Source organism: Hemiscyllium ocellatum, chromosome 42 (genome assembly GCF_020745735.1).
Source record: "Hemiscyllium ocellatum isolate sHemOce1 chromosome 42, sHemOce1.pat.X.cur, whole genome shotgun sequence".
In the NCBI taxonomy this organism is placed as follows: domain Eukaryota; kingdom Metazoa; phylum Chordata; class Chondrichthyes; order Orectolobiformes; family Hemiscylliidae; genus Hemiscyllium; species Hemiscyllium ocellatum.
The window spans coordinates 15,122,747-15,150,318 of NC_083442.1; the positions used below are offsets into that span (position 1 = coordinate 15,122,747).

Below are 27,572 nucleotides of genomic sequence, written 5' to 3' on the forward strand. Positions count from 1 at the left end.
GTTAGGAACCAGTCTCTAGCATATCGGAAGGGTTTGCTGGTTATATAGCACGCTCATCCTTACTTGCAACTAAGGGAGAATTTAAGGTGCAATTTCAAAATGAAAATACCTGCAGGTCCAAACAAAGGCTTCAAAGGAACCTTTCTTACCCACAAATTATCACCACCCACTGATCCACTATCCTAGAATATCACTACACCTGAGGGATACATTGCTCAAATGTGAGATTTGATTGGAGGGCAGGAGTAGGGATACCTACTGCAGTGAAGCCAGGCCATTCACTTTGCCTTCCAACTTGTAACTGCAAAGGAATATTCAAAGCCCTTGAGGCATTCTCCCACTTATAATGATCCCAGGATAGCATTACACCATAATTCATGTGGTGTTGAGTGTAGGTACCTGTACCCATGCATGTTGCCAGCCTTTATTTTAATGCTACAGCTCTTAAAGTGCTCCCCTTGGAGCAGGCGTCTTGAGCATTCCATCTGGTGGCCTGTTACTGTTGCAGTCCAACACACCATGCCACATCAGAACAGTTTGAGCACTTCTCCAAAGTTTTCATGGTCATGGATCTACGGTGGTGAAATAAAACATATTTCTCTTCATAGCGTTCACACATTGTGTTAAGAAAACCCACTTAGATTCTTCAATTCTGTGGGACTTGAGTAAGAAGCTCAACTTGAAGTTGCAAGTATTAATTACAGGTGTCTTTGGAAAGCAGGCTGTGGAGATATGATGCAGAGCCTTTGTTTTGCCCTGATGAGGGCAGGGAAAGGAACTGGTGACATGTCTGGAAGAATCAGGACTTTGCAGCTAGAATCCCATTGCTCCTTGTGTCCCAAGGAGTGGGACACGTGGGGAAAAATAGACAGCAGCCTCCTCAACTCCACTTTATTTCTCCCAGTCTCACTCCAAATTCAACTCTCAAAAATTGATCCGTTATCTGGAGTGCTAGAGTGAAGTGTGACATTTAAGAACCTTCAACTCAACGCTGTTTTTGTATCTGCAGTGCTCGCTAGAAGTTGGAGGGTGCACCTATGTAGAACTTCCAGTATTACTGAGCTGTGGATGAAACAATTCCACACAACACAGAAAAGACTGGAAATATTCAGCAGTACAGGAAGCGTCTATGGAGAGAGACAGACAGACATCCAGAGCAAATGTTTTGGTGGACGGAAGATTAAATGTTAATTCATGGTTCTTTTTCCATGGAAGCTGCCTGACCTGCTGAATGTTTCTGTTTTTATTTCTATTTCTTATTTTTCCAGCATCTACAATATTTTGCTTTTGTGACAATTCTGCCTGATGACATTTGGTGCTGCATTTCTGCACGTGGCTTCTCGTTCAGTGTTGTCAGCAATCCTCCCCCCCCCCCCCCCCCCCCCCAAAAAAAAAGTAAAGACCTGGTGTGGATCCATAGCCTGGTTAGAGAGTGTCTCTGGGTTGGCATTTGCAAAAGGACGCATTCATTGATTAGTCTCCTATTGCATCTAGCTCCACATTTGTATTTGTGATGGAGATGTTTGTTTGGCTGGGATTCACATACAGGAGTTTCTGTTCTACAGCTGATGGAAAATCACTTTCTCTGATCTTAATTTATAATGGTCAATTGACACTGTCTTTGTTTGGTACTGTGACATAAAGTGAAGGCCAGTGCTCAACTGGGCCCAGCTTTGCCAGCCCAAAATCCTTGTATTTGTTTTTTTTCCCCTCTTTTAATCAGTTTGGGTAGGGTCTTCTGTGTGTTTGGAAGTAGAAACTGCAGGATTGCACAGTCTTATCATTGTACTGTAGAAATGTTGCATTGTAAAATTCCAATTAAAACTGACATTCTTTCTACAGCACCTTTTTATTTTGTGGTGATGTACAGGGCTTGCACTTAACCTATTTAGCGCAAGTCTCCATCTGTATTTTGTCCTTGGTTAAGTTTTTAATCATTATTTTCCATTAAATTGTTCTGTATTCCCATAGGGTGGCTGAGCACATTACTCTGTTAATCAGGAACGGTTTTTTCCCCCAAATCTATGCCGATACCACCTTCAGGCAGCTGCCAGAATCAGTGATGAAAGCTGTGGAACAGAATCGAGGGAGGGACTGAATGGCCTCTTCTGCTTGTTATGTTACTAAGTAGGTGGTGCTCTGGAATCTTTAAAAGAGTGCTATATCAGGCTGCATTTTCATTCTTTTCTCTCTGTGGATTCCAATTCCCTTTTTCTCTCGCACTCTGCACACTGCATGAAAAGTAAAAGCCATGTGGTAGCCTTTTCAGCTGTTTGAGCAGCTCTTACACAGTTTATAAATCCAAAGTTGATAATATAATGAATTGAAGCTGCAGACTCCACAGTAAAGCAGAAAGCTCCTTAATTTTCACTTTGAGCACTACTTGTTCAATCTGCTGAGCTACGATTCTTGTGTATCTCACCCAACCTATAACATTCATTTGGAGGAAGTCGCAGGAACCCTGTTTCTAAAGTGCTTTACTTTCTATTAACCCCAATTATAGTTATCTCCTTTAGCCCATAATATCCCACCACTAATGGCATCTCAAGGTTAATTTAGTTTAAATTTTTTTTTCATTATTATAGAATGGGTTGTTTTCATTCTGTCTGTTCTGCCTTTCACCTTTTGCTGGTGAAATGGTTGGAATATTGGAGTATCATTCTCCGCTTTCAGTTGCATGAAAACTCTCCTTGGTAAATGGTTAGCATTAGATCTCAGGTTAGTGCTTTATTATTATGGACTGGTTCTAGCACTGATCTCCTAGGGGTCTTGCTCAGCAGGTCTGGCAGCGTCTATGGAGAGAAAACTGAGTTAAGGTTTCAGGTGGAGTACTGTTTTTCCCTCCACAGATGCTGCCAGACTTGCTGCACTTTTACAGCAATTTCTGTTTTTGTTTCTGATTTACAGCATCCACAGTTATTTTGGGGTTTTCTCCCAGTGGTCTTGTCTTTGGGGGTGGCATGGTGGCTCAGTGGTTAGCACTGCTGCCTCACAGCACCAGGGACCAGGGTTCGATTCCTGCCTCGGCTGATTGTGTGGATTTGCACATTCTCCCTGTGTTTGCGTGAGTTTCCTCCCATAATCTAAAGATGTGCAGGTCAGGTGAATTGGCCATGCTAAATTGCCCATAGTGATAGGTCAGGGGTAAATATAGGATAAGGGAATGGGCCTGGGAGTTAATCTTCAGAGGGTCGGTGTGGGCCAAAGGGCCTGTTTCCATACTGTAGGGAATCTAATTACTCTTGTTCGAATTGGATCATAATGTCCCAGTGAATGGCGATTTGTGCACAACAAGATCCTGCTAACAGCAACAGGGCAGCAACCAATTTTTCAGCAGTTGTAGTTTTAGGGTATTGATGTTGATGTCCCTTCAAGTATTCATAGAATCTTACACATCTACCTGAGAGGCAGGTGGGGGCCTCAGGTTGATGTTGCATTCAAAACATGCCTAAGTCATTGAACACAGTCATTGGATCTGTTGTTCAACACAGGGATTATAATTCAATGAGAGAATTGTCTAGCACAGCATATTTCCATAGATCTTGCAATAATTGGAAGAATACGAACCCAGGGTGTTGTGATGGTACAGGATAAAGCAGTAGGATTTGTTCCTTTTTTAGCCTATCAGGCATTTCCCAGTTCAGACAATAGCATCTATCAACAACCCTTGAGAATCCTCTAGTGCTAGTGAGAGCAAAACCTCGATTGTCTCAGGTTGCTCCAGTTCACCTCTTGGGTAGGAGCAACTCTCTCAGCTGACCCTGAAGAGTACCCATGGTTCCAAAGAGATCAGTAGGTTTTGGGTAAACACCAGTAAACATCATGGCAATATGTGATTGCATTCATTTTCGAAATGTGGCAGAAATAGAGTGCAGATCAAGTAGTTAGTTTAGAAAAGGAATTTGATCAGTTACATAGTAGGGATGACAGCTGGTAAATCAAATTAAATATGCAAATTAAATGGTTAAGCTGTAAACATGGGGAAGTTAAAATGCAGTTTATTGGTGGAGTTAGTTATGGCTTTTCTCATTCTTTTATATTGTCACTTCTACCTGCTCTGTCAGCCTTTTCTTATTCACAATTGCGTCCCCTCTCCAGTCCCCAAAATCTTCTGTATTAACCACAAAACCAATCTGGGATGGAAATGTGGAAAGCAAGTCAGTACCTGGAATTACTTCCTCTGGTCTCTCAAGCTTCTAAATGTGACCTTAACGTGGGGAGAGTGACATATCATGGTGTCAGCCCAAACAACCTTTCTCCATTCTTGCCTCAATTATGTTATTTGCCTTGACAGGTTGTGGGCATTGACATAAATGTTAATCAGCTTTTGAGGTAATAGAATTCCACATTGATGTGTACTCAAGATGAAAATTCCCACCTCTGTCCCAAAGAACACCTTCATTATAAGTGACTCTCTTATGTTCCTGATTGCCCCTATAAGCAGGGCTAGTGTTTTATGTTAGCACTATTGTTTCATTAATGCATGTTAATTCTGCTTCCTCCATTGATCTGTGGACCTTCTCTGGGTCTTTGGAACTTCATGAATTGAAGCGATGGAGCATGAAACCCCCGGCAACACATTTCAGACAAATGTTACAAGAATCACAGCATCCAATATTTTTCTGAAAGATCACTTCTAGAGCCTGTTTTGACCCACGCTACCTTCTGCATTTTGTCAGCCTCTATTCTCTCTTTCCTTGTTTTGCATTTATTCTTTGGGATTCTCTGTTGTTTCCTTAAGATTGTGCCCCAAATCTTAGTGTCCTATGCTTGTTGCACATTCCTCTCCCATCTTTCTGACCTTGCAATGACTTTGTCAATCTGGTGCCCTTGTTACATTATCGTAGAAGTGTTGCAGCATAGAGCAAGGCAGGTGTTGACTTGCTTTTCACCTTTTCATCCCAGATTGGTTTTGTGGTTAATATATCATAGTTGTAGCATAGAGCAAGGCCATTCAGCCCAATGTGGCCATGTTGATAATGCATAAGAACTGCCCCCCCCCCCCCCCCAACCACCATGTCGTTGGAATCCAGTGAGTAGATACATGAAATTCCTAGTGCTCTGCCACAGTTCAACATCGGTTCAATTCTTGGTTCCTCACTTGCCACCTTTAGGTTTCTCCCACCATAGGTTCAGCCGTAAAGGCCTCATCTCAAGACATGAGTTCAAACTCTACTCTGGGGACAATCTCAGCTGATACTGCACTGCAGTGCTGAGGGAGGGCTGCACTGATGACACTGGTTCAGATGTTAAAACTAAGGCCTGTGAGCATACTTGTAATGTCCTAATTTGGAAGAGAAGTCCCTCCCAAGATGGGGGGAGAAAGAAGGATTGGAGGGTAGAAATTAAACCCTTTGCCTTGCTTGCTAGGACATTGTATTTCTTACTAAATATAGAGCAACAATTTACAAGCATTCCCACGCTGGCAGAAAATCAAATACAAGCAAACTAAATGCTTCTATTTTCAACTGTTTTATTAGATGTCTGATTGTCAGCTTCACATAGATTGAAGAGAATTCTTTATTATTTCTTCTGTGGGTCTTAACTGGACGCAGTTGCCATTCCTGCTGTAACTTTGAGAAACTGTGGAAACACTGCATACAATTTTACAGTAATGCTTTCTAGCAGCTCCCTGCACTGGGCAAAGGATGATACTGAAATGTCCTTCTTTAGGACAGCAATCTATAGGGGAAGCATCAGGCAAGTGTTCACATGCTGTAGCTCCCCCCTCTTTACAGATTTTTAAATCAACCCATTCAGCGATGTTGGAGCAGATGGGATTTGACTCCTGGCCTCCTAGTTCAGAGATCAGAACACTACCATGCTCCGCAGGAGCTTTCCCATCTTTAATCTTTGTTGGAAGTCCCAAACACCCTGTCCAGGTGAGTAAAGAAAGGGGCAAAGTTGGTGTTCGGGTTCTGATGATGCAGGTCATGAGCTGGGGCCCCTCCACATAGTCCCCAAGGGATGATCTTATGGAGGCCCCAGGGCAGGTTGTATCCAGCGTGGTCTTCCACAGACATCCAGACACTCAGTAACATAAAGGCCCACATAGTTAACGGGTGACACTTGAACAGCAGCGGAGTGGTGCTGCTCCAAAACCCAACAGTCAGCAGCTCCCAACCCCCGAGATATTGGGTTGCCCACGAGAAAGGTGCCACATACTCATGGTGGATGGCATGAAGATTCTTGTACAGCCAGCGACTTTTGTGGTGGAGCAGGTGCCAGCAGTAGTACTGGAAGTCAAACACCAGCAGACAGCTCAGCACGCCAGTCAGGAATTGGGTGAATGTTGGAGCCCTTACTGGCAGTGGGGCAGATGGATCCCAAAACCAATTGATGGCAACCCCGGGAAGGACATAGAACAGGTGGTTGAAGACTGCCTGACGGAGGCACTGGCCCATCATCTGTAAACTCGGCTGGTTCTTCTGAATCTTATATTTGGAAAGCAGCGGCAATCGCTCTCCAATGAGGTCCATGAGAGCGAAGGGGGTGGAGAAGAGGAGGTAGCCGGAGAAAGCCAGAAGAACAGGGAAGGCTGGAGACGTCACTGTGGCTGTGTGGTGAAGCCGAATATAATCCCAGAGCACCTGGAGGGCAGTGTTGCAGCGATCAATAAAATCCATGTAGCAAATCAAGTGTGTTGATGGAGCCAAATACTTCCCCTAGTCTCTGCAGGTACTGAGACAGCCTCAATCTTTCTCCACCTCCCCGCGTTCACTTTGTGACTGAAGGTTATTGCCCACCACTGTTTATATCATGTGAGCTGAACCAATACTGACCCTTTTCACTTTAATCCACACATACAAAAGTATTTGTTCTAAATGCAGGGCCTTCTAATTTATTATCAAGTGTCCAAGAATTCCCTACTGCAGAGCTGGTGAATTCTTGATATGGAATACGGTACAGAGCTAATCTCCATCTAATGCTTAAAGTCCACTTTATCCCTCCGACTTGGTAGAGAACCAAGAACCAAGATAAGCTTCCTTAATAATACTGCAGGCTTTGCAGAATTGAAACTTGTTTTTGCAGACCTTTTGAGTCTTCATTGGTGCCACCTTGAGTGCCTTAACATTAGAGAATCAACTGGTAGTAAGTTCAAATAGTTGTGGTTAACGACAAGGTTAAGTTAATTGAAACCATTATCAATCATTTTCAATATGTCACCATGAAATGAAGGAGAAGCTGCCAAAAGCATGTAAGGAGTATTGACCAGATGTTCAAGTTACTTTCAAGTATTATGCTCTGTTATTAGGCAACAAACATTAATTAATGTTGTTAAATTCACCTTATTAATGTTGCAAATGATGCAACCAATTTTCCCCCTCCATTCCAATTCTAGAAATTTAGTGATGTTACATTCTTGCCGTTTGACTTTATACTTGGGCTAAGTCTAATATCAGTTGTCAGGAAGATTACTAGAGCTTGTACCGATTGTAATCGACCGGATGTGATTCTGTAATTAGGTGTCACTTGCTCAACAATCCTATGTGCGCCAAGAATTATCAGTCAGGGTCACATACATTTATACTCACTGAGCGGGTAGGGGTTTATGGAGATGGGGCCCTGTCCTCTGCAAATGGGAAACATGTATGTCAATGTTCTGCCTTTTACAGTTGAACAAAAGAGCACTGTTTCATGGTGCAGACTCCAAAGCAATGGATTGACCTAGCAGGATCCACTTGTTAGCTAATCAGGCCCCTTTTTCTCAAATAATATAAGTTGTTAAAACTCAAAAGAACTGTGGATGCTTTAAATCAGAAACAAAAACAAATTGCTGAAAAAGCTCAGCATGTCTGGCAGCATCTGTGCAGAGAAATCAGAGTCAATGTTTCAGGTCAAGTGACCCTTCCTCACAACCCTATAAATTGTTGCCTTTCGAATTTGGGGTTCTTGCATATGTCCCGCTGAGTGAGAAATAAAGAGTTTTGGAGCTTATTGTCTTTTAACCATAGAATCTATATCAATGTACTAGGATACTATATCGATATCCTAGTTTAAAATTACATCCATGACACTGTATCCAGTTCTGGACACATGCTTCGAGGGATATATTAGACTTGGAGGGTTTAGGAAAATACTTAGACGTGGAAATCAAAGAACAAAGATATGGTGTGCAAATTATTAGATTCCCTACAGCGTGGAAACAGGCCCTTCAGCCCAACAAGACCACACTGACCCTCCGAAGAGCAACCCATCCACCCCTGACTAACGTACCTAACACTATGGGCAATTTAGTATGGCCAATTGACCTAACCTCTATGTTTTTGGATTGTGGGAGGAAACCAGAGCAAACCCTTGCCAACACAGGGAGAATGTGCAAACTCCACAGTCACCCAAAGTGGGAATCGAACCCAGGTCCCTGGTGCTGTGAGGCAGCAGTGCCATTATGGTTGTATTCTGTAGAATTTAGATATTAAGGGAAACTAAACAGACACAAAAATGCCACTGATTGGAGGTCTTGGACGAGGGTGTCATAGCCTATAAAGTAAAAATAGTCTCTATTGTAAAAAGACCTTCCATGAAAAACCAAGTCTTTGCACAAGATTGAAACTGTCTCCTACAACTTGCAATTGATGTTAGGTCAATTGTTAATTTTAAATGTGAGATGGATAGATTTCCATTAACCCAGGACCTTGAGGGGCTTGAGACAACAGGTGTGTCCATGACATTGGATTAAACATCAGCTGTGCCCAATGCTTGGTGATCCGCACAGTGGTTGGCGAGATTGAAAGGAATGTAGGAATAAGGCAACAAGATTTGAGGGGCTGAATGGTCACCTTGGTGGTGAGAGGTTTTGGGGATTTGCAACAGAATTGAGTGTAATATGGTAGCGCTTGAGGAACACTTCACTTCATACCGGCTATTTTACTTAATAACCCACGTACTGGGACAATCAAGTCGGAATGCTTTCTTTGTCTGGGAATTGAACAATTTGGTCCCTTTTTATGTGCTTTGAGGGGATACAATCAGAATTTCATCCTATGACAATATCCTTAAATGCAGTGCCCTTGGACGACCTTGTATATACCTGGACATTTATGATTAACCAATAGTAGTGGGAGAAATGCTAGTACCCTCTCAGTCTAAATGACATACTATTACAGCCTTGCGATAATCTTCACCAAGCACTTTGGTGAAAGTGACCACAATTCAGTTATGTTTACTTTAGCGATGGAATATATCACAGGCCAAAAGTTATAGCTAGGGGAAAGGCAATTATGATGTGATTAGGCAAGATTTTGGGTGCATAGAATGGGGAAGGAAACTTCAGGGGTTGGGCACAATGAAATGTGGAGCTTGTCCAGAAAACAGTTACTTGATAAGTATGTACCTGTCAGGCAGGAAGGAAGTGGTAAAGCAAGGGAGCCATGGTTTACTAAAAAACATTGAATCTCTTCTCAAGAGGAGGAAGAAGGCTTTTGTTAGGATGAGACGTAAAGGCTCAATTAGGATGCTTGAGAATTACAAGTTAGCCAGGAAAGACCTAAAAAGAGAGCTAAGAGCAAGGAGGGGACATGAAAAATTGTTGGCAGGTAGGATCAAGGAAAACCTAAACACACAAATATGTAACCCTATTGGTATATTAGGATTAAAAGAATGACTGGAGTAAGATGAGGGCCAATCAAGGAAGTAGTGGGAAGTTGTGTGTGGACTCCGAGGAGATAGGAGAAGTGCTAAATAAATATTTTTTTGTCAGTATTCACACTAGAAAAAGACAATGTTGTCATAGAGAATTCTGAGATACAGGCTACTAGACTGGATTGAGGTTCACAAGGAGGAGGTGTTAAGCAATTCTAGAAAGTGTGAAAATAGGTAAGTCCCCTGGGCCAGATGGGATTTATCCTGGGATTCTCTGGGAAGTCAAGGAGGAGATTGCAGAGCCTTTGGCTTTGATCTTTGTCATCATTGTCTACAGGAATAGTGCCAGAAGTCTGGAGGATAGCAAATGTTGTTCCCTTGTTCAAGAAGGGGAGTAGAGACAACCCTGGTATTTATAGACCAGTGAGCCTTATTTCGGTTTTGGATAAAGTGTTAGAAAATATTTGAAGAATTAGGATTTATAATCAACTAAAAAGGAATAAGTTGATTAGGGATAGTCAACAGTTTTGTGAAGTGGAGGTCATGCCTCAGAAACCTCATTGAGTTCTTTGAGAAGGTGACCAAACAGGTGGATGAGGGTAAAGTGGTTGATATGGTGAATATGGATTTCAGTAAGGCTCCCCAGGGTAGGCTATTGTGCAAGATACAGAGGCATGGGATTGAGGGTGATTTAGCAGTTTGGATCAGAAATTGGCTAGCTGAAAGAAGGCAGAAGGTGGTAGTTGATGGGAAATGTTCATCCTGGAGTTCAGTTACTAGTGGTGTACTGCAAGGATGTGCTTTGGGTTCACTGCTGTCTGTCATGTTTATAAATGACCTGGATGAGCACGTAGAAGGATGGGTTAATAAATTTGCAGATGACACTAAGGTCAGTGGAGTTGTGGATAGTACGGAAGGATGCTGCAGGTTACAGAGGAACATAGATAAGCTGCAGAGCTGGGCTGAGAGGTGGCAAATGGAGTTTAACGCAAAAAATTGAGAGATGATTCACTTTGGAAGGAGTAATGTGAATAAAGAGTATTGGGCTAATGGTAAGATTCTTGGTAGTGCAGATGAGCACAGAGATCTGTGTCCATGTACATAGTTCCTTGAAAGTTGACACCCAGGTTGCTAGGGTTTTTAGGAAGGCATACTGTGTGTTAGAGGGATTGAGTTTCAGAGACATGAGGTCAAGTTGTAGCTGCACAAAACTCTAGTGCAGCCACACTTGGAATATTGTGTATAGTTCTGGTAACCACATTATAGGAAGGATGTGGAAGCTTTGGAAAGGGTTCAGAGGAGATTTACTAGGATGTTGCCTGGTATGGAGGGAAAGTCTTACGAGTGAAGGCTGAGAGTCATAATATACTTATTACAAATAACCTATAAGTTATATTGAGTCAGTGGGTTTAAGACTTGGTAATACAGGGCCTTGAGACATCATTAAATGTATAACTGGTGTATATTCGCTCAGCAGTTTTCCCTTTCCTCTTTTCCTGACTCTCAATTCTTGCTGGTCCGCATGCATCTCCAGGATCTTCAAGAAGTCCTGACATTCCTGAGAACCACGAACCAAACCTATGTCTCGGTGCTGAAGACGACATTAAAGTGACTCGAATCCTATGAGCTTCCTGACAGGTAACTACAAGCACAGATGCTGTAGATCAGGAGAGTGTTATCAATGCAACATTTTTCCAAGAATCAGGCACTATATCTATAAGAGCATAAAAACAAAAGAGAAAGGAGCAGGACTAGGCCATTGGCCCTTTGATCTTAACGCACCCATAACGGCCAATTTAATTGTATCTTTAATCCCACTTTCTTGTCTGTCCCCAAAACCCTCAACTTTGTCCAACTCAACCTTGAACATTTTCAATCACATGGAGGATAGAATTCCAAACATTCTGGGAGAAGAAACCTCATCTTAAATGGGACATGCCTTGTCTTAAAACTCTGCCTCCCACCTTCTAGACTTCCATGACAGGAAACGTTCTTGCCATGTCATCTTTCTGAATCTTAAACAGATTAACAAGAATGTCCCTCAAACTTTCTAAATTACATGATGTGGAGGAGCCGGTGTTGGACTGGGATGGATAAAGTATATTAAAAAAAATCTCACAATACCAGGTTATGGACCAACAGGAACCTGGTGTTGTGTGATTTTTAACTTCTAAATTACAAATCACATCGGCCCAATGTTTCATCATAAAACCACTCCCTCCATCCCATCTGCACCAAATTTCTCTGAACTGCTTCTAAACGCAATATATTCCTCTAAATGACAAAACATGTAACATTCCAATGTGAATTAAGATGCAGTTCAGGTTTTAAAAAGGATACACATTTTAAGCAATTTTCTGTTCTAATGTAACAGCTTTCAAGTTTATAATTTCAAACACTACCCAGGGACCATAAATGTTCAAGTGCCATATTTTAGTGTCAATCAACAGCAAGAATTCAGTTCAGCAGGTAGTACGGAAGGCAAATGGACTGCTGGCCTTTATGACAAAAGGGATGGAGTCTAAAAATTACTAAAACTATACAAGGCACTAGAGTCCAGATTAGAGTGGTGCTGGAAATGCACAGCGTTGGAGGTTGCAGTCCTCACTTTCTCCTATACAAGGCACTAGTCAGACAACAGTTGGAATATTGTGAACAGTTTTGATCCCTCATCTAAGGAAATATATGTTGGCATTGGAGGCAGTCCAGAGATAGTTCACTTGTTGGATGCTGGGTGAGGCTGAGTCGTTTGGGCCTGAGGGTGGCACAGTAGCTCAGTGGTTAACCCTGCTGCCTCACAGTGCCAAAGACATGGGTTCAATTCCACCACACACACAGTTTGCACATTCTCCCCATGTCTGCATGCGTTTCCTTCCAAAGGTGTGCAGGTTAGATAGTTTGGCTATGCAAAATAGTCCAGTGTTCAGGGATATGCAGACTAGGTGGATTAACCATGGGAAATACAGGTTTATAGGGACAGTGGGGGGAGGTTGTGGGTTGTGTCAGGACACAGTGCTCTTTGGACACAGTGTGGAATTGACATACTGCAGGGATTTGAAGTACTCATGGGAGTTTAGAAGAATGAAAGGTGACCTGACTGAAACGTATAAGACGCTTAGAGGATTTGAAATGGCGAGATGTGGAAAGGTTGTTTCCCTTTGTGGGAGAGTCTATTTATACAGATAAGGAGGAATATCTTCTCTCAGAAGGTAGTGAACCTGTGGAATTCTTAGCCACAGAAGTTTGGAAGCTGTATTCTTAAGGATGTTCAAGGCTGAGACAGACATGTTTTAATCAGGAAGGCAATAGGGGTATGGAGATAAGGCAGGAAAGTGGAGTTGGCAGACCAGAGTTGTTTAATGCAACATAAAATTAACTGTTGGCACAGATATTGAGAAGTTTAATTCTTGCATTTGCTGACTGGATAATTCAGGGATTTTTAGAGCTGCTTACTCCAGCTTCTTTCTTGGTTCAAAGAAATTACTTCTGATAAAAGCATTTAGGTCCTAAAATCTTCACTTTGCAAACTGCGTTTTGCAAGCTCACATCCCTGATTCAGGCTTTGAGGCACAGTTTGGTTCCAATCCTTATTTGTCTCCGAGCAATAGTGGAATAAATAATTAGTAAAATTTGCACTAAACCTGATGGAATTTACACTGTTGAGCATCCTCCAGTTCCGTTTAATTATTCACAAACTCAATGCCCCTCCATGCCAAATCTGGTGGAAATACGAGACACTCAATTCTGGCTTCTTTGATTTGAATCCAGGTCTATTCTAAGGTCCCTTCTGTGTCCTCTCCAACTGCACCACATCTGTGAAATCCACTTTCTGGTCTGAAATCTGATACTTTGTCATCCTTTTTGCTCAGTCTTTGCAAATGGCTTTCACCCTTTCAAAACGCCCATTATCACCCTTCTGTTTAAAAATAACACAAATGAAATCACTCTGTTTTCTAACCTCACCAATGTGTGTGAATCTCTCCAATCGGGTCTTAAAATTTCCCAATGCATCCTAACAGGCTTAATCAAAGTTATGCATTACACCCTTCCACTGACTTTGCTGTGCTATTCCCCCAAACTCCCGACTATACCATCCTCATTCAACACACCTCCTCATTTGCTTTTTCCAACTTAGCCACAATATGTCCAGCAATGGCTTCTCTCTCTCTCATCCCCTCAACTATGTAGTCATTTGGTAGTGTGGAATTTAAATATTGCTGAAAAAGACATATTGTTAAAGCTTTTCACTTTCATTGAATCTCTACAGGATTATCCTAAGGACTAAAATGTTGTACTCCATAGGATAATTCTGCTGTTCCACATCTGTATGCTTCCTCTTAGTCCGCTGTTTGCTGTGTATGTGCTCGATGTTTTTCCATTCATCATCCACTCAGCAAATGAGCCAGACTTTGCTTAGGTTCAGCATTGAGAAGATCCACCTTTGGCCCCAAGCTCCATGTCTTCAGCATATATGTAAGGATTCTATCACCTGCATGGTTCAGGTTCAACATTGTTTATAATCTTGGAAGCTCAATGTGATTCTGCGCTGAGCTAACCCACTCCCTTCAGTGACCAGTGTGTTAATAACTGATCCCCCACTGATTCCTTCCATAAGCTTCAGTTTGTTCAAAACTTTGCTGCCACTTTCAACTAATTCCTATTCATCCTTGTCCAACTCACCTCAATATTAAAATTTATGACCCTATGTGGTTCTGACTGCTCCTTAGTGCTATATCCTCCTCCAGTTCTAAGCTCCGGATAATCCATGTCAGCTCCTTTGACAATCTCAACATACTCTAGGATTCTTAGGTCCTTCAAGATACTCTCCTCGAAACCCATCTTCTTTTAAAGCAAAGATTTAGTAAGCACTATTATCATTTGCTGAACCAACTAAAGTTGCGCACTAGCTTTTTAATTCTAGATTTTACTGAATTCAAATTCCATCATCTGCTATGGTGGGATCTGAACCCAGTTCCTGGAACATTACCTAAATCTACGGCTGAATAGTGATACTATTAGTGGCCTATTATCAAGGTCTGACAGCATAGGATCAGACGTAGACTATTCAGCCCATCGTGTATTCCACTGTTCAGTGAGATTAATGTTGATCTTCTACCTCCAATGTAATTTTTCCACATTATCCCCTTATCCCTTTGTCAGTTTCCAGAAATCTATTGATTTCTGTCCTGAGGCTGCTCAATGATTGAGTTTCCACAGATGCACCGCCCTCCAGGTAACAAATTTCAGCTTGATCTCGGCCTTATTCTCAGGACAGAACATTTATAGTTCCCGGATTCTGGAATTGCCGGCTGAGGGAATATTCTAAGTCATACCCACCGTGTCAGTTTTGATTAAATCATCTCTCATTCTTTGAAATTTTAGGGAATGTAGACACAGTCAATATAATCTCTCATCAAACAATGCCAAGGATTAATCTGGAAACCTCCACTGCATTTTCTCTATGACAAATGTGGCTTGAAATGAATGCCATTGTACTGTTTGCTGCAACTGCATTGCAAGCTTTCAGTGACCATGGACAAGGAACTCACAACCCTTTTGGGAACACATTATTAGCACTGTTACCATTTAAGAAATATTCTGTTTCTAGAACTTCAGAATCTTTCACATTATAATCCAGTTACCTTTTCAGCTCGAATATATTCCAGCTTCTGATGACACTGGTTCTATCCCAAACCGCTGACTGTTACCAGCTTTTATTTTTGTTCATGTTCAGATTTCTAGCATCCACAATATTTTGCATTCGTTGTTAGGGAGACTTTTCAGCTCGCTGCATTCACACTGTTTCAAACAACCCAGTCAATTCCACTCTTTTCCCAAATATTAACATTTCTTCTCCTTTGAGTATTTGTCCAGTTGCCCTTTGACAGCCCACCTGAATCACATCAAATAAGTTACTCGATGCATTCCAAACTTTCATTAATTGCTCAGTGGCACTGAAAGGCTTTGGAATACGTGCATATTTCAACAGTTATTCAAGCATTCATGGGTAGATCTAGGCATGTCTCTCTTTAATTACAGTAAGTCAAAGGCTGAATATTCCAAAGGAACTCACTCATCCCCTGAAGGAATGTGATGGAATATTCTCCACTTGCCCAGCTGTCATTCCCTCTGTGTTGGTGGGTGAAAATTTTGCAACGCTCTTCCCTTGTGGGTATGTGAAGTGCAGCCGGTGATGGCCATATCCAGGGGACAGCTATTGGTTCCATATTGCCCCAAGAACAAAAAACTACCTAGCACGCTTCTTAAGTTAAACTACGAATCAAAACGTGTGACGAAGTGGCTTGTTGCTATGAAACAACTTGACAACTTGTCTTGTTGAAATCTGCAGCTGTTCTTGGATTCTGAGGCAAAGCAATGAGAGTGAGTTTACCTTCCTTCCTTGGGCATATGTTGCTCTCATTCAGAATGGAGACGAATCCAGGAGTACTTGTACTTTCATAGCATATGGTACTGTGGGATGTGACTTGTGTCTGAGCATGCCACAATTCAGATAATGGATGTTCAGCCCATCCTCTCTGTGCTGTAGCTCCACAAGAGGAATTCATCGAGTGCTACTCACCTTGCTGTGCCCTTGGTCTGAACCACTTGCTGTATAAGGAAGATTTAAAACATGGTGTGATTGTTTACTTAACCACTTCCCTTAAATGGGTGTCCTCTGGCTCTTAATCCTCCCAGCAATGGGAATGGCCTCTCTCTCTCTCTCTCTACGTCCCTCACCATTTTGAAAACCTCGATCAAATCCTCTTTCAACATTCTCTTCTCCATGGAGACCGGTCCGATTCCTACAGCCTCTCCAGGGACCTTTCAGGCTGGAGGTCAAGTCATCAAAAATATTGAAGAAATTGATAAGTCTCTTGACACTAAAGGCATCATGTGTACGGGGAGACTGTGGAAGTACGGGAATGTTGGAGCAGGCTTGGTGGGCTCAAATGGCCATGAATTTGTGATACAACTATCATGGAGTTTTCAGAACAGGCCTGTAATGTGCAGTGGCTTTATAATCACAATTCAATCTACAGCAAAACACCATACATCTCAAAACTGACAAAACTAAAGTTTATTTTAAAATACCATCAACTCTACATACATGCAAATGAGTTCTTTTCCTATTTTAAAATATCTTGCCAGTGTTTGTCACATTATGTCTTTTGAGTGGCAATTTTGCACAAAAATCAGAAATATGACTCACTTGAATCCTATTACTGCACCCAAAAAATACTATTTGTTTATAGCCATAGCAACAACATGCACTGGGCTAACCTGCCTCCAACCTAAGGAAATCAATTTAAACTTCAGGTTTTTTTTGGGGTGGGGGGTTTAACCAGCTTCCCAATGCTGGACAGGGAACCTCAACAATCATTAGTGCAAATCAGAAACTTCCAATGGTACCAGAGATATTATACAACCAAGGTGGTCTGAAAGCTGCCCAGTTCCTGCCTGCATTCCTAGCCAAACGTGATTGACCCAAGGCATTAAAACTCCCCCGAGAGACATCACTGCACGACCAACCTTCCCACCCTTCAAAGTGCCGTAAGATTTGATGAGAAGCTGCCCTGTGGACCTGACTGGATAACTGTGAATTATGTCAGTGGCTAAGCACTCTGTGGGCCAGACGTCAAGGTGGACTGGCAGGATCTATGCAGATTGTTCCTTTCAGGGGGATGCAGGCAATGGGCAGTGGTCACTGTGACAGGACAACTGAGAAACCCAAAGGCACTCATTAGAAAAGGGACATTTAGTCATTTCTTAATATGGAAAAGTTACATCAGAATTAGGGACTATGTGGGGTTAAACCCCTGAGACAGCCAGGTAATTCAGGTTACTGAGATGTGGCGAGTGGAGACCTGTGTATTTCTTGTTTAGACAGGCACTGGAACACTCACATGGTAGCTGACTTACTTTAGGCTCAGGTTTTGGTTTAAACAGAGAAATAGCTTCCTTTCAATCCCTCCCCTCTCCTTATCCCTGAACACATTCAGGTGATACAAAAACCTGGCAGTCACATGTGTGGGTGGCTCTTGGGGTATGGAAGATACAGTTGGCAGAAACACAAGCACATGACAAAGAGACTGAGAAGGAATAGCAGCTCGAGAGAGAGAGAGAGTGTGTCTAAAGTATTTTTAAAACGAAATGAGAAACAGGAGGGAAAACCTTAAAGTAGGAGACACACACCAGCTCTCCACACACAAACACACACACATAGACACACCCCTGCCCTCTCTCACACACACACAGCCCTGCCCTCTCACACACACACACACACAGAGCCCTGCCCTCTCACTCACACACAGAGCCCTGCCCCCTCTCTCACACACACAGAGCCCTGCCCTCTCTCACACACACAGAGCCCTGCCCTCTCTCACACACACACACACCCCTGCCCTCTCTCACACACACACACACCCCTGCCCTCTCTCACACACACTCACACACACACACCCCTGCCCTCTCTCTCACACACACACCCCTGCCCTCTCTCACACACACACACACCCCTGCCCTCTCTCACACACACACACACCCCTGCCCTCTCTCACACACACACACACACACCCCTGCCCTCTCTCTCACACACACACACACCCCTGCCCTCTCTCACACACACACACACACACACCCCTGCCCTCTCTCACACACACACACACACACACCCCTGCCCTCTCTCACACACACACACACACACACCCCTGCCCTCTCTCACACACACACACACACACACCCCTGCCCTCTCTCACACACTCACACACACACCCCTGCCCTCTCTCACACACACACCCCTGCCCTCTCTCACACACACACCCCTGCCCTCTCTCACACACACACCCCTGCCCTCTCTCACACACACACCCCTGCCCTCTCTCACACACACACCCCTGCCCTCTCTCACACACACCCCTGCCCTCTCTCACTCACACACACACAGCCCTGCCCTCTCTCACTCACACACACACACACACACACACACACCCCTGCCCTCTCTCACACTCTCACACACACACCCCTGCCCTCTCTCACACACACACCCCTGCCCTCTCTCACACACACACCCCTGCCCTCTCTCACACACACACCCCTGCCCTCTCTCACACACACACCCCTGCCCTCTCTCACACACACACCCCTGCCCTCTCTCACACACACACCCCTGCCCTCTCTCACACACACACCCCTGCCCTCTCTCACTCACACACACACACACACACACACACACACACACAGCCCTGCCCTCTCTCACTCACACACACACACACACACACACACATCTAACACAAGATGACAATGTTGAAAATCTAAAATAAAAAGATGCCGGAAAATGCTGAGCTGGCCAGGCTGCCGCTTGGGAGAGGGGAACTGAGTTAGCATTTCAGGAACTGTCTCCACTGACACAGCCAGACCTGCTGAGGGATTCTAGTACTTTCCATTCTTATCTCTCGCAAAAGATGGGCACAGGAGAGTGAGCTCAGACATAGATGTGGGAACAGGATAGAGTCGATGGAACCTGAATCTATTCACACCAGGAGCTGTGTTCAACCTGTAGCCCTATGGCTGGATGACAGACGGTAACAATGCAACCCATCACTCCGGGTTGAAGGAGAAGAAGAAATTAAACCTGTTACCCCATCTCCCACCCCCCCACCTATGTGCAAGTATCAGAATCAGGTTAGCATTGCTGGTGATGCTTTTAATGGTGGACTGTCAGGTGGTTCTTATTCTTTCTCAGGAGTGAACCTGAACACAAGATATGATAACATGGAAGTGGATAAGATAACCTGCACAAGGCTGTAAACTCAGGATAAAATGGAGACCTGGCCAAGAAGGGTGACTCTGCAATTTCATTATCCAAAATGGGAAATGCTGGGTTTTCACATCAGGATTTAAATTTATTCTAATTTGCACAAAAGAGAACTCCCAGAGGTAGCAACTGTCAGACATTTGTGGAATTAGACCTGCAACTGAACAGGCAAAAGGACAAACTCAAAACAACTATCCAGTGTATTCCACATTCTTTATAATACCCTGGTGAATTGAGTTTACTTTCTTAAATTTCTACAAACTCTGTAAATTGATCTTGAAGGTCCGGGAGTCAACGTTCCCTGGCTGGGGAACTGTGGCACACGGCATTAGGAAACAGTGATGTTTTGAGCCTAAGCTGATGCTGAGGAGACTGTGATCAGCTTCTGGGTCCCTTGACTTGGAAAGGAGGAACTGCTGCCATCTGCTGGAAGGCAGTATGTGCGCAGAGTGGTCAGAAACAGCTCAACTGCATTGCCTCAATATGACAAATATCTGGCATGTTTTCATTATCGAAACTCAGAGTTCACTTCAGAGACTTTTTTTCAGCTGAGGGTTTTCAGGGATAGGATCAGGCTTTGCTGCAATGAACAGGTGAGCCAATTCAGGGGCTGAATGGCCTCCTGCAGCCTCCAACATGCTGCCAGGACATTATTTGGGAATAACTGCACCAGGTCTGTACAAGAGTCCCAAGCATAATACAAGCAAGGAATAACAAGCTCACTTGGGAAACAGCGTCTTGCTCCCTTCGAGACTGGGATGGATAAAATCAGACACAGTATTACTTGTGCATTTCCACACTGGCACTGTCCACTGCTCTTAATCCTGGTCAGATGCCCAGGCTTAGCCAAGGGAGGGTTATAACCTTCCCTGCTATCATCATTTCCAGGCCCAGGATGGCTTCCTTGCTTATTGGTGGTTTGGCAACATGTTGCATGGAATGAGATGTGACTGCATTTTATAGAACAGCCAAATTAAATGAGGATCACCACAGTGATAACCTGCTAACATTCCAAAACCAAAATTTTAACACAACTTCTGCCTGCAAGCTCCAGTCATGAGGAGCAGCCTGGACCTAGAGTTGAGACACCATCCAGAGTCTGTGCAGGGGGTCAATGCTGGGCTGTCCTACAGTGCCTTACTCAAATGTCTACACCCAGTTTAAAATCGCAGACAGAGTGATCTGCACTGTCCCCTAGGCCAGTGAAAGGAGGGGGCCTCTGTGCCAGATTATATCTGGCAGTTTGAGAGTCACATCTGAACCACACACCTGAGTGCACACATGGTTTCACCATTGTCAACATAAATGCAGCTACGCTAGCAGGAGAATCATCATCACATCTGGAACTTCTTCCTTCTTAATGTGGTGGCACAAACTCGGCTGAACCCAGGACTCAAAGGGGAGCTGGACTACAGTAAACAATGGCTTCCTGCCGACGGTGTTTCTCATCCACAGGTATCTATGGGGTGGGGGGAGGGGTTGGTGAGAGAAGGTGGCTGCTAGTGTAAATCCTAGAGATCAAACTAAAAGCTGTCCCGTTCCTCTTTCCTGGGGCTGCTCCACCATCCCCTCTCCCCAACCTCCACAAGATCAGCTTGTTTCTTTAAAATCTGAAAGTAACATTTATCTTTTCACCATCTCAATGGAGAGAGAAACAACTGGGGTTAAAAAAAGAACCACGCGTGCACACCACACCTACTCATGGAGTCATTACTAAGGCCACAATCCAAGTTCGAGATCTCTAGTCAGGGGCCTCGGTGCTCATTTCTGATGCTGACGCTGGGATCGGCGTGACACTGTTTTCATGGAGTTTGAATATTTCTGTTTGTCTTTGCTGTGAAAGGAAGAACACAGAGAATGAAGACAGGATAAAAGGACAGACCAAACTGTCTGACTAACTGAGCACAAAGTCACGTGTTGGAAAGCAGTGTACACAAAGCTATTCACTGAACCTCACCACAGTCTTTCACTTGCTGTGAATGGGAAACCAGGAATAAACAGGAAGGTACTTTTATCAGTTTGACGCTTGACAATACCACCTTCTAAATGTTTACTTCACCCTTTTAAGCCCCTCATCCTGAAACAACTTTCCAAGAGAAACATGGTATCAATGGTTCAACATTTAGGGAACTATTCTCAAGTATGGGTGGCACGGTGGCACAGTGGTTAGCACTGCTGCCTCACAGCACCTGAGACCCGGGTTCAGTTCTCGCCTCAGGCGACTGACTGAGTGGAGTTTGCATGTTCTCCCTGTGTCTGCATGGGTTTCCTCTGGGTGCTCCGGTTTCCTCCCACAGTCCAAAGATGTGCGGTCAGGTGAATTGGCCATGCTAAATTGCCCGTAGTGTTAGGTAAAGGGGTAAATGTAGGGGTATGGGTGAGTTGCGCTTCGGCGGGTGGGTGTGGACTTGTTGGGCTGAAGGGCCTGTTTCCACACTGTAAGTAATCTAATCTAATCATAACTGAAAAAGAGTGAGTTTCGGGTGGCTCAGTGGTTAGCACTGCTGCCTCACAGTGGCAGGGTCCCAGGTTCAATCCCAGCCTCGGGCGACTGTCTGTGTGGAGTTTGCACATTGTCCCCGTGTCTGCATGGGTTTCCTCCCACAGTCCAAAGATGTGCAGGTCAGGCGAATTGGCCATGCTAAATTGACCATAGTATTAGGTTAATTAAGTCAGAGCAAAATGGGACTGGGTGGGTTACTCTTTGAAGGGTCGGTGTGGACTGGTCGGGCCGAAGGGCCTGTTTCCACACTCTAGGGAATCTAAATATAATATAGCTCCCACTCCTTTGTGGGAGCTGACTCCTGACTGCAGTGACTCAGAAAACTGTAACAAACAGGAAGGCCCCCACCAGTGTCACAGGAAAACAGGATGGGCATTAACTGCTAGCCATCCCCACACCCCAGCAATGATGGATTTTAAAAAATAATTGCACTCCCCATTCTGTGATCCAATTGGAGGATACATTAAAAGGAGTATTTGGCTCAACCTCCTTCCTTCCTTCTCGAGAGGGTATCGCAGCTAGAGGCTGGAGCAGCCCAGGGCACGTCCTTTACAACAAACATAGCACAACCAACATCCCCAGTGCCTGGCGCGCCAGCACCTGCCCACAGCACAAGGCCAGATCCAGTTCTCAGCAGGTTCACTAGGGAAATCACAGGCAATATTCCCAATAAAGAAGTGAATGCCACTAAGGAAAGAAACTCTGGGAAAGAGGAGAGGGAGTGCAGATGAGCGGGGGAAGAGACAGCAGCAGGGAAGGAGGATGGAAGTGAAGGGGATGGAGATATCCTGGAGGAGATTAGCGGAAGGACACTTACTGACTCATCTTGATTCGGTTGCGACAGCCTTGACCTCCCTCCCAGTGACTGGTGTGGAAGCCTTTTGTCATCATGGCTCTGCAGGAAATGCAGGGCTTCCCGTTGCTGTACGGCTGGAAAGAGGGAGCCTGAAATTAACCTGATGCTAATCAGGGCACCTTTCACACACGCAAACCCAATAGCTCAGTTATCAGTTACACTGACTGACACAACCTTAACATCAAACAAAATACATAGTGTCAAAGTGATCAATATAATCCAGGAGATAAAAAAAATCACAAATTTCACTTGGCCGCCGTGAAGTTAAAATGCTCCTATTTATAACCTGGATCCCCCCCACCACTGAGTATGAAGCTGAGTCATTGTAGTAATAGTACCAAACTGCTGCAGCTAATTTACAAACTGCGAACTCTCTCTAACAGCAGTGGCTTCAGTGATGGTGGCTGACAGATAAATCTGCTGCCAGGACGTATCTTTGAATTGGGTTAGATGATACCTCTGTTTAATGTAACGGTGACCTCCTAATAGTGCACTCTCTCAGTACCACAGTGGAGCATTAGCCAATAGTGGAACTCGAACTGACAGCCATGTGATTCAGGAGGGTGTGCAATGATCCACTGAGGCATAGCCGACACTAAATCACTCACCGAGAGAGTGACCAGCAACCAGCTTTCAGGAGCTCCTCACACATCTCCCTCCCTGCAGAATAGTACACAATCTGGAGAGCTGCTTCCTGTGAAGGGACATTGATTTCAGGCTGGAGGTTGGAGGGGGAAAGAGAATTTAGGGTCAAATTCTTTCTAGCCACAGTGATGTCGTGGTAATGTCACAGGACTGGTAATCCAGAATCCCAAGTTAATGTTTAGGGGCATGGATTTGAATCGCACTGTGGCAGATGGTGAAATTTCCACTCAATAAAGAAAACGTGGAACAAAGATGGCAAACATATCACCACCTCGGTTAGACCATAAGATATAGAAGCAGAATTAGGCCATTCAGCCCATCGGGTCTGCTCCACCATTCAATCATGGCTGATAGGTTTCTCCAGTCCATTCTTCTGTCTCCTCCCCCTATCCCTTTATCCCCTTAGGTGAAGGAGAACCTATTAGTGTCTTAAAGACACTCAATGGCTTGGCATCCACAGCCCTCTGCAGCAACGAATTCCACAAATTCACCATCCCCTGGGTTGAAGGAATCCCTCATCTCAGTCTAAAGAGTCATCCCTTCACTCACGTCCTCGTCTCTCCTACTGGCGGAAACATCTTCTCCATGTCCACACTATCAAGGCCTCTCAGTCTTCTAAGTTTCAATCAGATTCCACTTCCACAACCCCCCCCCCTCTCCAAACTCCAACGGTAATGTCCTTTAGGGTCATAGAGATGTACAGCTTGGAAACAGGTCCTTCAGTCCAACCTGTCCATGCCGTTCAGATATCCCAACCCAACCTACTCCCACCTGCTAGCACCCGGCCCATATCCCTCTAAACCCTTCCTATTCATATACCCATCCAAGCAAATCTGTTTTTAGCTGGTGTGACCTAAATGGGACTTCACACCCACAGCAACGTGGTCAACGTAACTGCTCTCTGGGCAATAAATGCTGGCCTAGCCAGTGATGCTCATACCCTCCAGCTAACTCCTCAAATTCTGTCCCTCCAGCAGAGGAGATCGCCTGCTCACCTGCTCCTTTGCACAGTACCCACAGATCATTCGACTGGCCATCTCCATCACATGGTCTTGGTCATCGTCATGGCACACATCGCATGGATACGCTCTACCACAGCATGGAAATCTGAAACCAATCAGCACAAAGGATCAGCCTTATAGAATCGCTAAGTGAGATCAGAGGGCAGGCAGATACAACCACCCTGCTTACCACATGTTCTGAGCTCCCCAACTCCAGCAATGCAAGCAAACTTCAAGAAACATTGGTGCAATGTGATGGGGCTCCATTTTAAGAATTTGTACCCTCCAGCTAGTGGATTCAACTCAAATTCTGTCTCTCCAGTAGAGGAGATCGTTAGTCTCTCTGTTGGAGCTAATTTGAGGCCAACCTTCAGTCGAATGGTAGCTACTAAAAACAGATTAAGATGGAGCAGGTGACCGAATAGTTATCGCTACAGAGTGTGTGCCAAAGAGGATGTTGATTTGCCCTTGGTCCTCATTTCAGATTTGATTTAGGAGTAATTCTCCATTCATGCCTGCCTACTCAGCTATAACTGGGTATTTACAAGAATACATACCAAAATAAAACTATACACGGATCTCTGAAAGTTGCCACCCAGGCAAATAGTGCTGTGAAGAAAGCATATGGGCGTACTGGCTTTTATTGGTAGAGGAATTGAGTTCCGGAGTCCTGAGGTCATGTTGCAGTTGTATAGGACTCTGGTGCGGCCGCATCTGGAGTATTGTGTGCAGTTTTGGTCGCCATACTATAGGAAGGATGTGGAGGCACTGGAACGGGTGCAAAGGAGGTTTATCAGGATGTTGCCTGGTATGGTAGGACGATCGTATGAGGAAAGGCTGAGGCACTTGGGGCTGTTTTCATTGGAAAGAAGAAGGTTTAGGGGTGACTTGATAGAGGTGTACAAGATGATTAGGGGTTTAGATAGGGTTGACCATGAGAACCTTTTTCCACGTATGGAGTCAGCTATTACGAGGGGACATAGCTTTAAATTAAGGGGTGGTAGGTATAGGACTGATGTTAGGGGTAGATTCTTTACTCAGCGAGTCATGAGTTCATGGAATGCCCTGCCAGTAACAGTGGTGGACTCTCCCTCTTTATGGGCATTTAAACGGGCATTGGATAGGCATATGGAGGAAAGTGGGCTAGTGTAGGTTAGGTGGGCTTGAATCGGCGCAACATCGAGGGCTGAAGGGCCTGTACTGTGCTGTATCTTTCTGTGTTCTATGTTCTAAAACAAAGAACTGTGGTTGCTGGAGATCTGAAACAAACAAAAACAGAAATAGCTGGCAAAACTCAGCAGGTCTGGCAGCATTGTGGAGAGAAGACAGAGTTAGCGGTTTGAGTCCAGTGACCCTTCTTCAATACTAACAGCAGCCTGGATAAAGGTATTTATGCTGATGATTATGGGACAGGTTGGAGTGGTGAAAGAGGTGAGCTCTCTCTCTCTGGGCTCCTTCTCCACCTATCCTCTAATACCTTTACCATGCCCCACTCCCAACATCAGCATAAATGTCACCAGCTTTTCCAAGCTGCCTCTACCTCCGAAAGCGGCTCACAAACTCAAAACGTTAATTCTGTTTCTCTCTCCACAAATGCTGCCAGACCTGCCAAGTTTCCCCAGCAATTTCTGTTGTCGGTTTGTTTTATAATACATACCAACCTCAGCACAGAATGCTGGAGCAGACATTCCTTTTGAGGGAAAAAAAATCAAGCTGCTCAATGCGTAAAGATTAGATCCGAGAGATGATACAACATTCCGGAATGAGAGCTTAAAGTATTCTCCAGCTCATTTCATCTGTTACGTTTATCAGAGGATGCAGTGCTGTGCTGTCTTGTACTGCAATCCTGCCATTTTTGTCCTCTTCAGGTGCTTATCCACTTCCCTACGGAAGCCACAATTGTATCTACTTCCATCACTCTCAGTGCAATCCAGATCCTAACTACTCAATTTGCCAATCCACTCAAATCAGCACCCCCTGGTTTCCAATCCATCCACCTTGAGGAAGTTTCTCCCTGTCGATCCCTCTTGGTTATCAGCATTACTATCAAATTCTCTTCACAATTCTCCAATCTTGTAACTGTGGTTTCTCATTCCCTGGAATCATTCTTGTAAATCTCTCATGCCCCTATCTCATGCCCTGACATTCTTCCCAAAGTGTGATGCCCAGAATCAGACAATACTCTCGCTGAGGTTAAACCAGTATTTTATAAAAGGATTTTCTTGGTTGGCATTTATGCACAAAATCCACGATCCCATATGCCTTTTCAACTGCTTTCGCAATCTGAATGATGTGATTTATAACCAAGAGTTTGGGCTGAAAATAATCCCACAAGGAGCAAACTATCTATTCCAATCACCTGGATGTATTACAATGGGAATCAATACATTGGATGTGCAGGAGAGTGAATTATTGGTTGACCACTTGTCAGACACTTGTGGAGGAAATACCGTCTGACCTGGCATTATATTCTTCCCTTGAGGGTGGCATCAACAAGCAGAGAGTCTCGAAGAGTGAGCAACAGCCAGAAAGTGAGGCATGATAGTAACCTTTTGAAATCAGCACAGTCACTGTTAAACAAGAATAGGCCAAGTGATGCCAAATGGGACTAGATTAGGTTGGGATTATCTGGCCAGCAAGCACGAGTTGGACCCAAGGGTCTGTTTCCGTGCTGTACATCTCTGTGACTCTATGATCAAACCAACAGATTTCCCAGACATGGACATTAAAACGAGAATTTTATAGGAAATGGAGGAAAACAAAACACTGGATGCACTGGTCTTGATCTTCAAGACTTTAGAATGATCCCCAGGGACTGGAAAGTAGCAAATGCAATCCTGTGGTGCAAGAAACAAAACTTGTTGTGCTGCAGTTCCTTTAATATTGGGAAACATTCTGACATACTCCATAAGAAGAATGTTATAAGGTGATGCTATGGCAGGTGGTCAGAAGCTTGGTGAAAGGAGGGAGGTTTAAGAAGGAGTGAGTTAAAAAGAGGCAACTACAGAGCTCAACACCCAAGCAACCGAAGACATGACCACCAATGATGGAGATTAAAATTGAGAACGTTCAAGAATTCGAAGAGCGCAGACATCTCTAAAAGTGTGAGGCGCAGGGAGATCAGAAATGGGAGCGGCCAGTCCACAGACAGCTCTTTGCTTGTCTAGGAAT

General features: G+C 44.2%; 2 protein-coding genes across 4 annotated transcripts in view; both read right to left on the reverse strand.

The window, feature by feature from the left end:
- Positions 1-5,846: 5,846 nt before the first annotated feature.
- ch25hl1.1 (cholesterol 25-hydroxylase like 1, tandem duplicate 1) lies at positions 5,847-6,626 on the reverse strand. Its single transcript, XM_060853663.1, has one exon. The coding sequence runs from the start codon at positions 6,624-6,626 to the stop codon at positions 5,847-5,849; it is 780 nt and encodes a 259-aa protein (XP_060709646.1).
- A 12,106-nt stretch (positions 6,627-18,732) lies between these two features.
- si:dkey-24l11.2 (uncharacterized protein LOC100034462 homolog) overlaps positions 18,733-27,572 on the reverse strand; it is a 50,578-nt gene continuing 41,738 nt past the window's right edge. For all 3 annotated transcript variants that reach the window (XM_060853635.1, XM_060853634.1, XM_060853636.1), the window contains exons 10-12: positions 24,396-24,507; positions 22,717-22,829; positions 18,733-21,230 (exon numbers count right to left, since the gene is read on the reverse strand). In XM_060853635.1, coding sequence (XP_060709618.1) covers positions 21,158-21,230; positions 22,717-22,829; positions 24,396-24,507 — 298 coding nt within the window. In that variant the 3' untranslated portion in view covers positions 18,733-21,157. The remainder of the gene's footprint in view (positions 21,231-22,716; positions 22,830-24,395; positions 24,508-27,572) is intronic.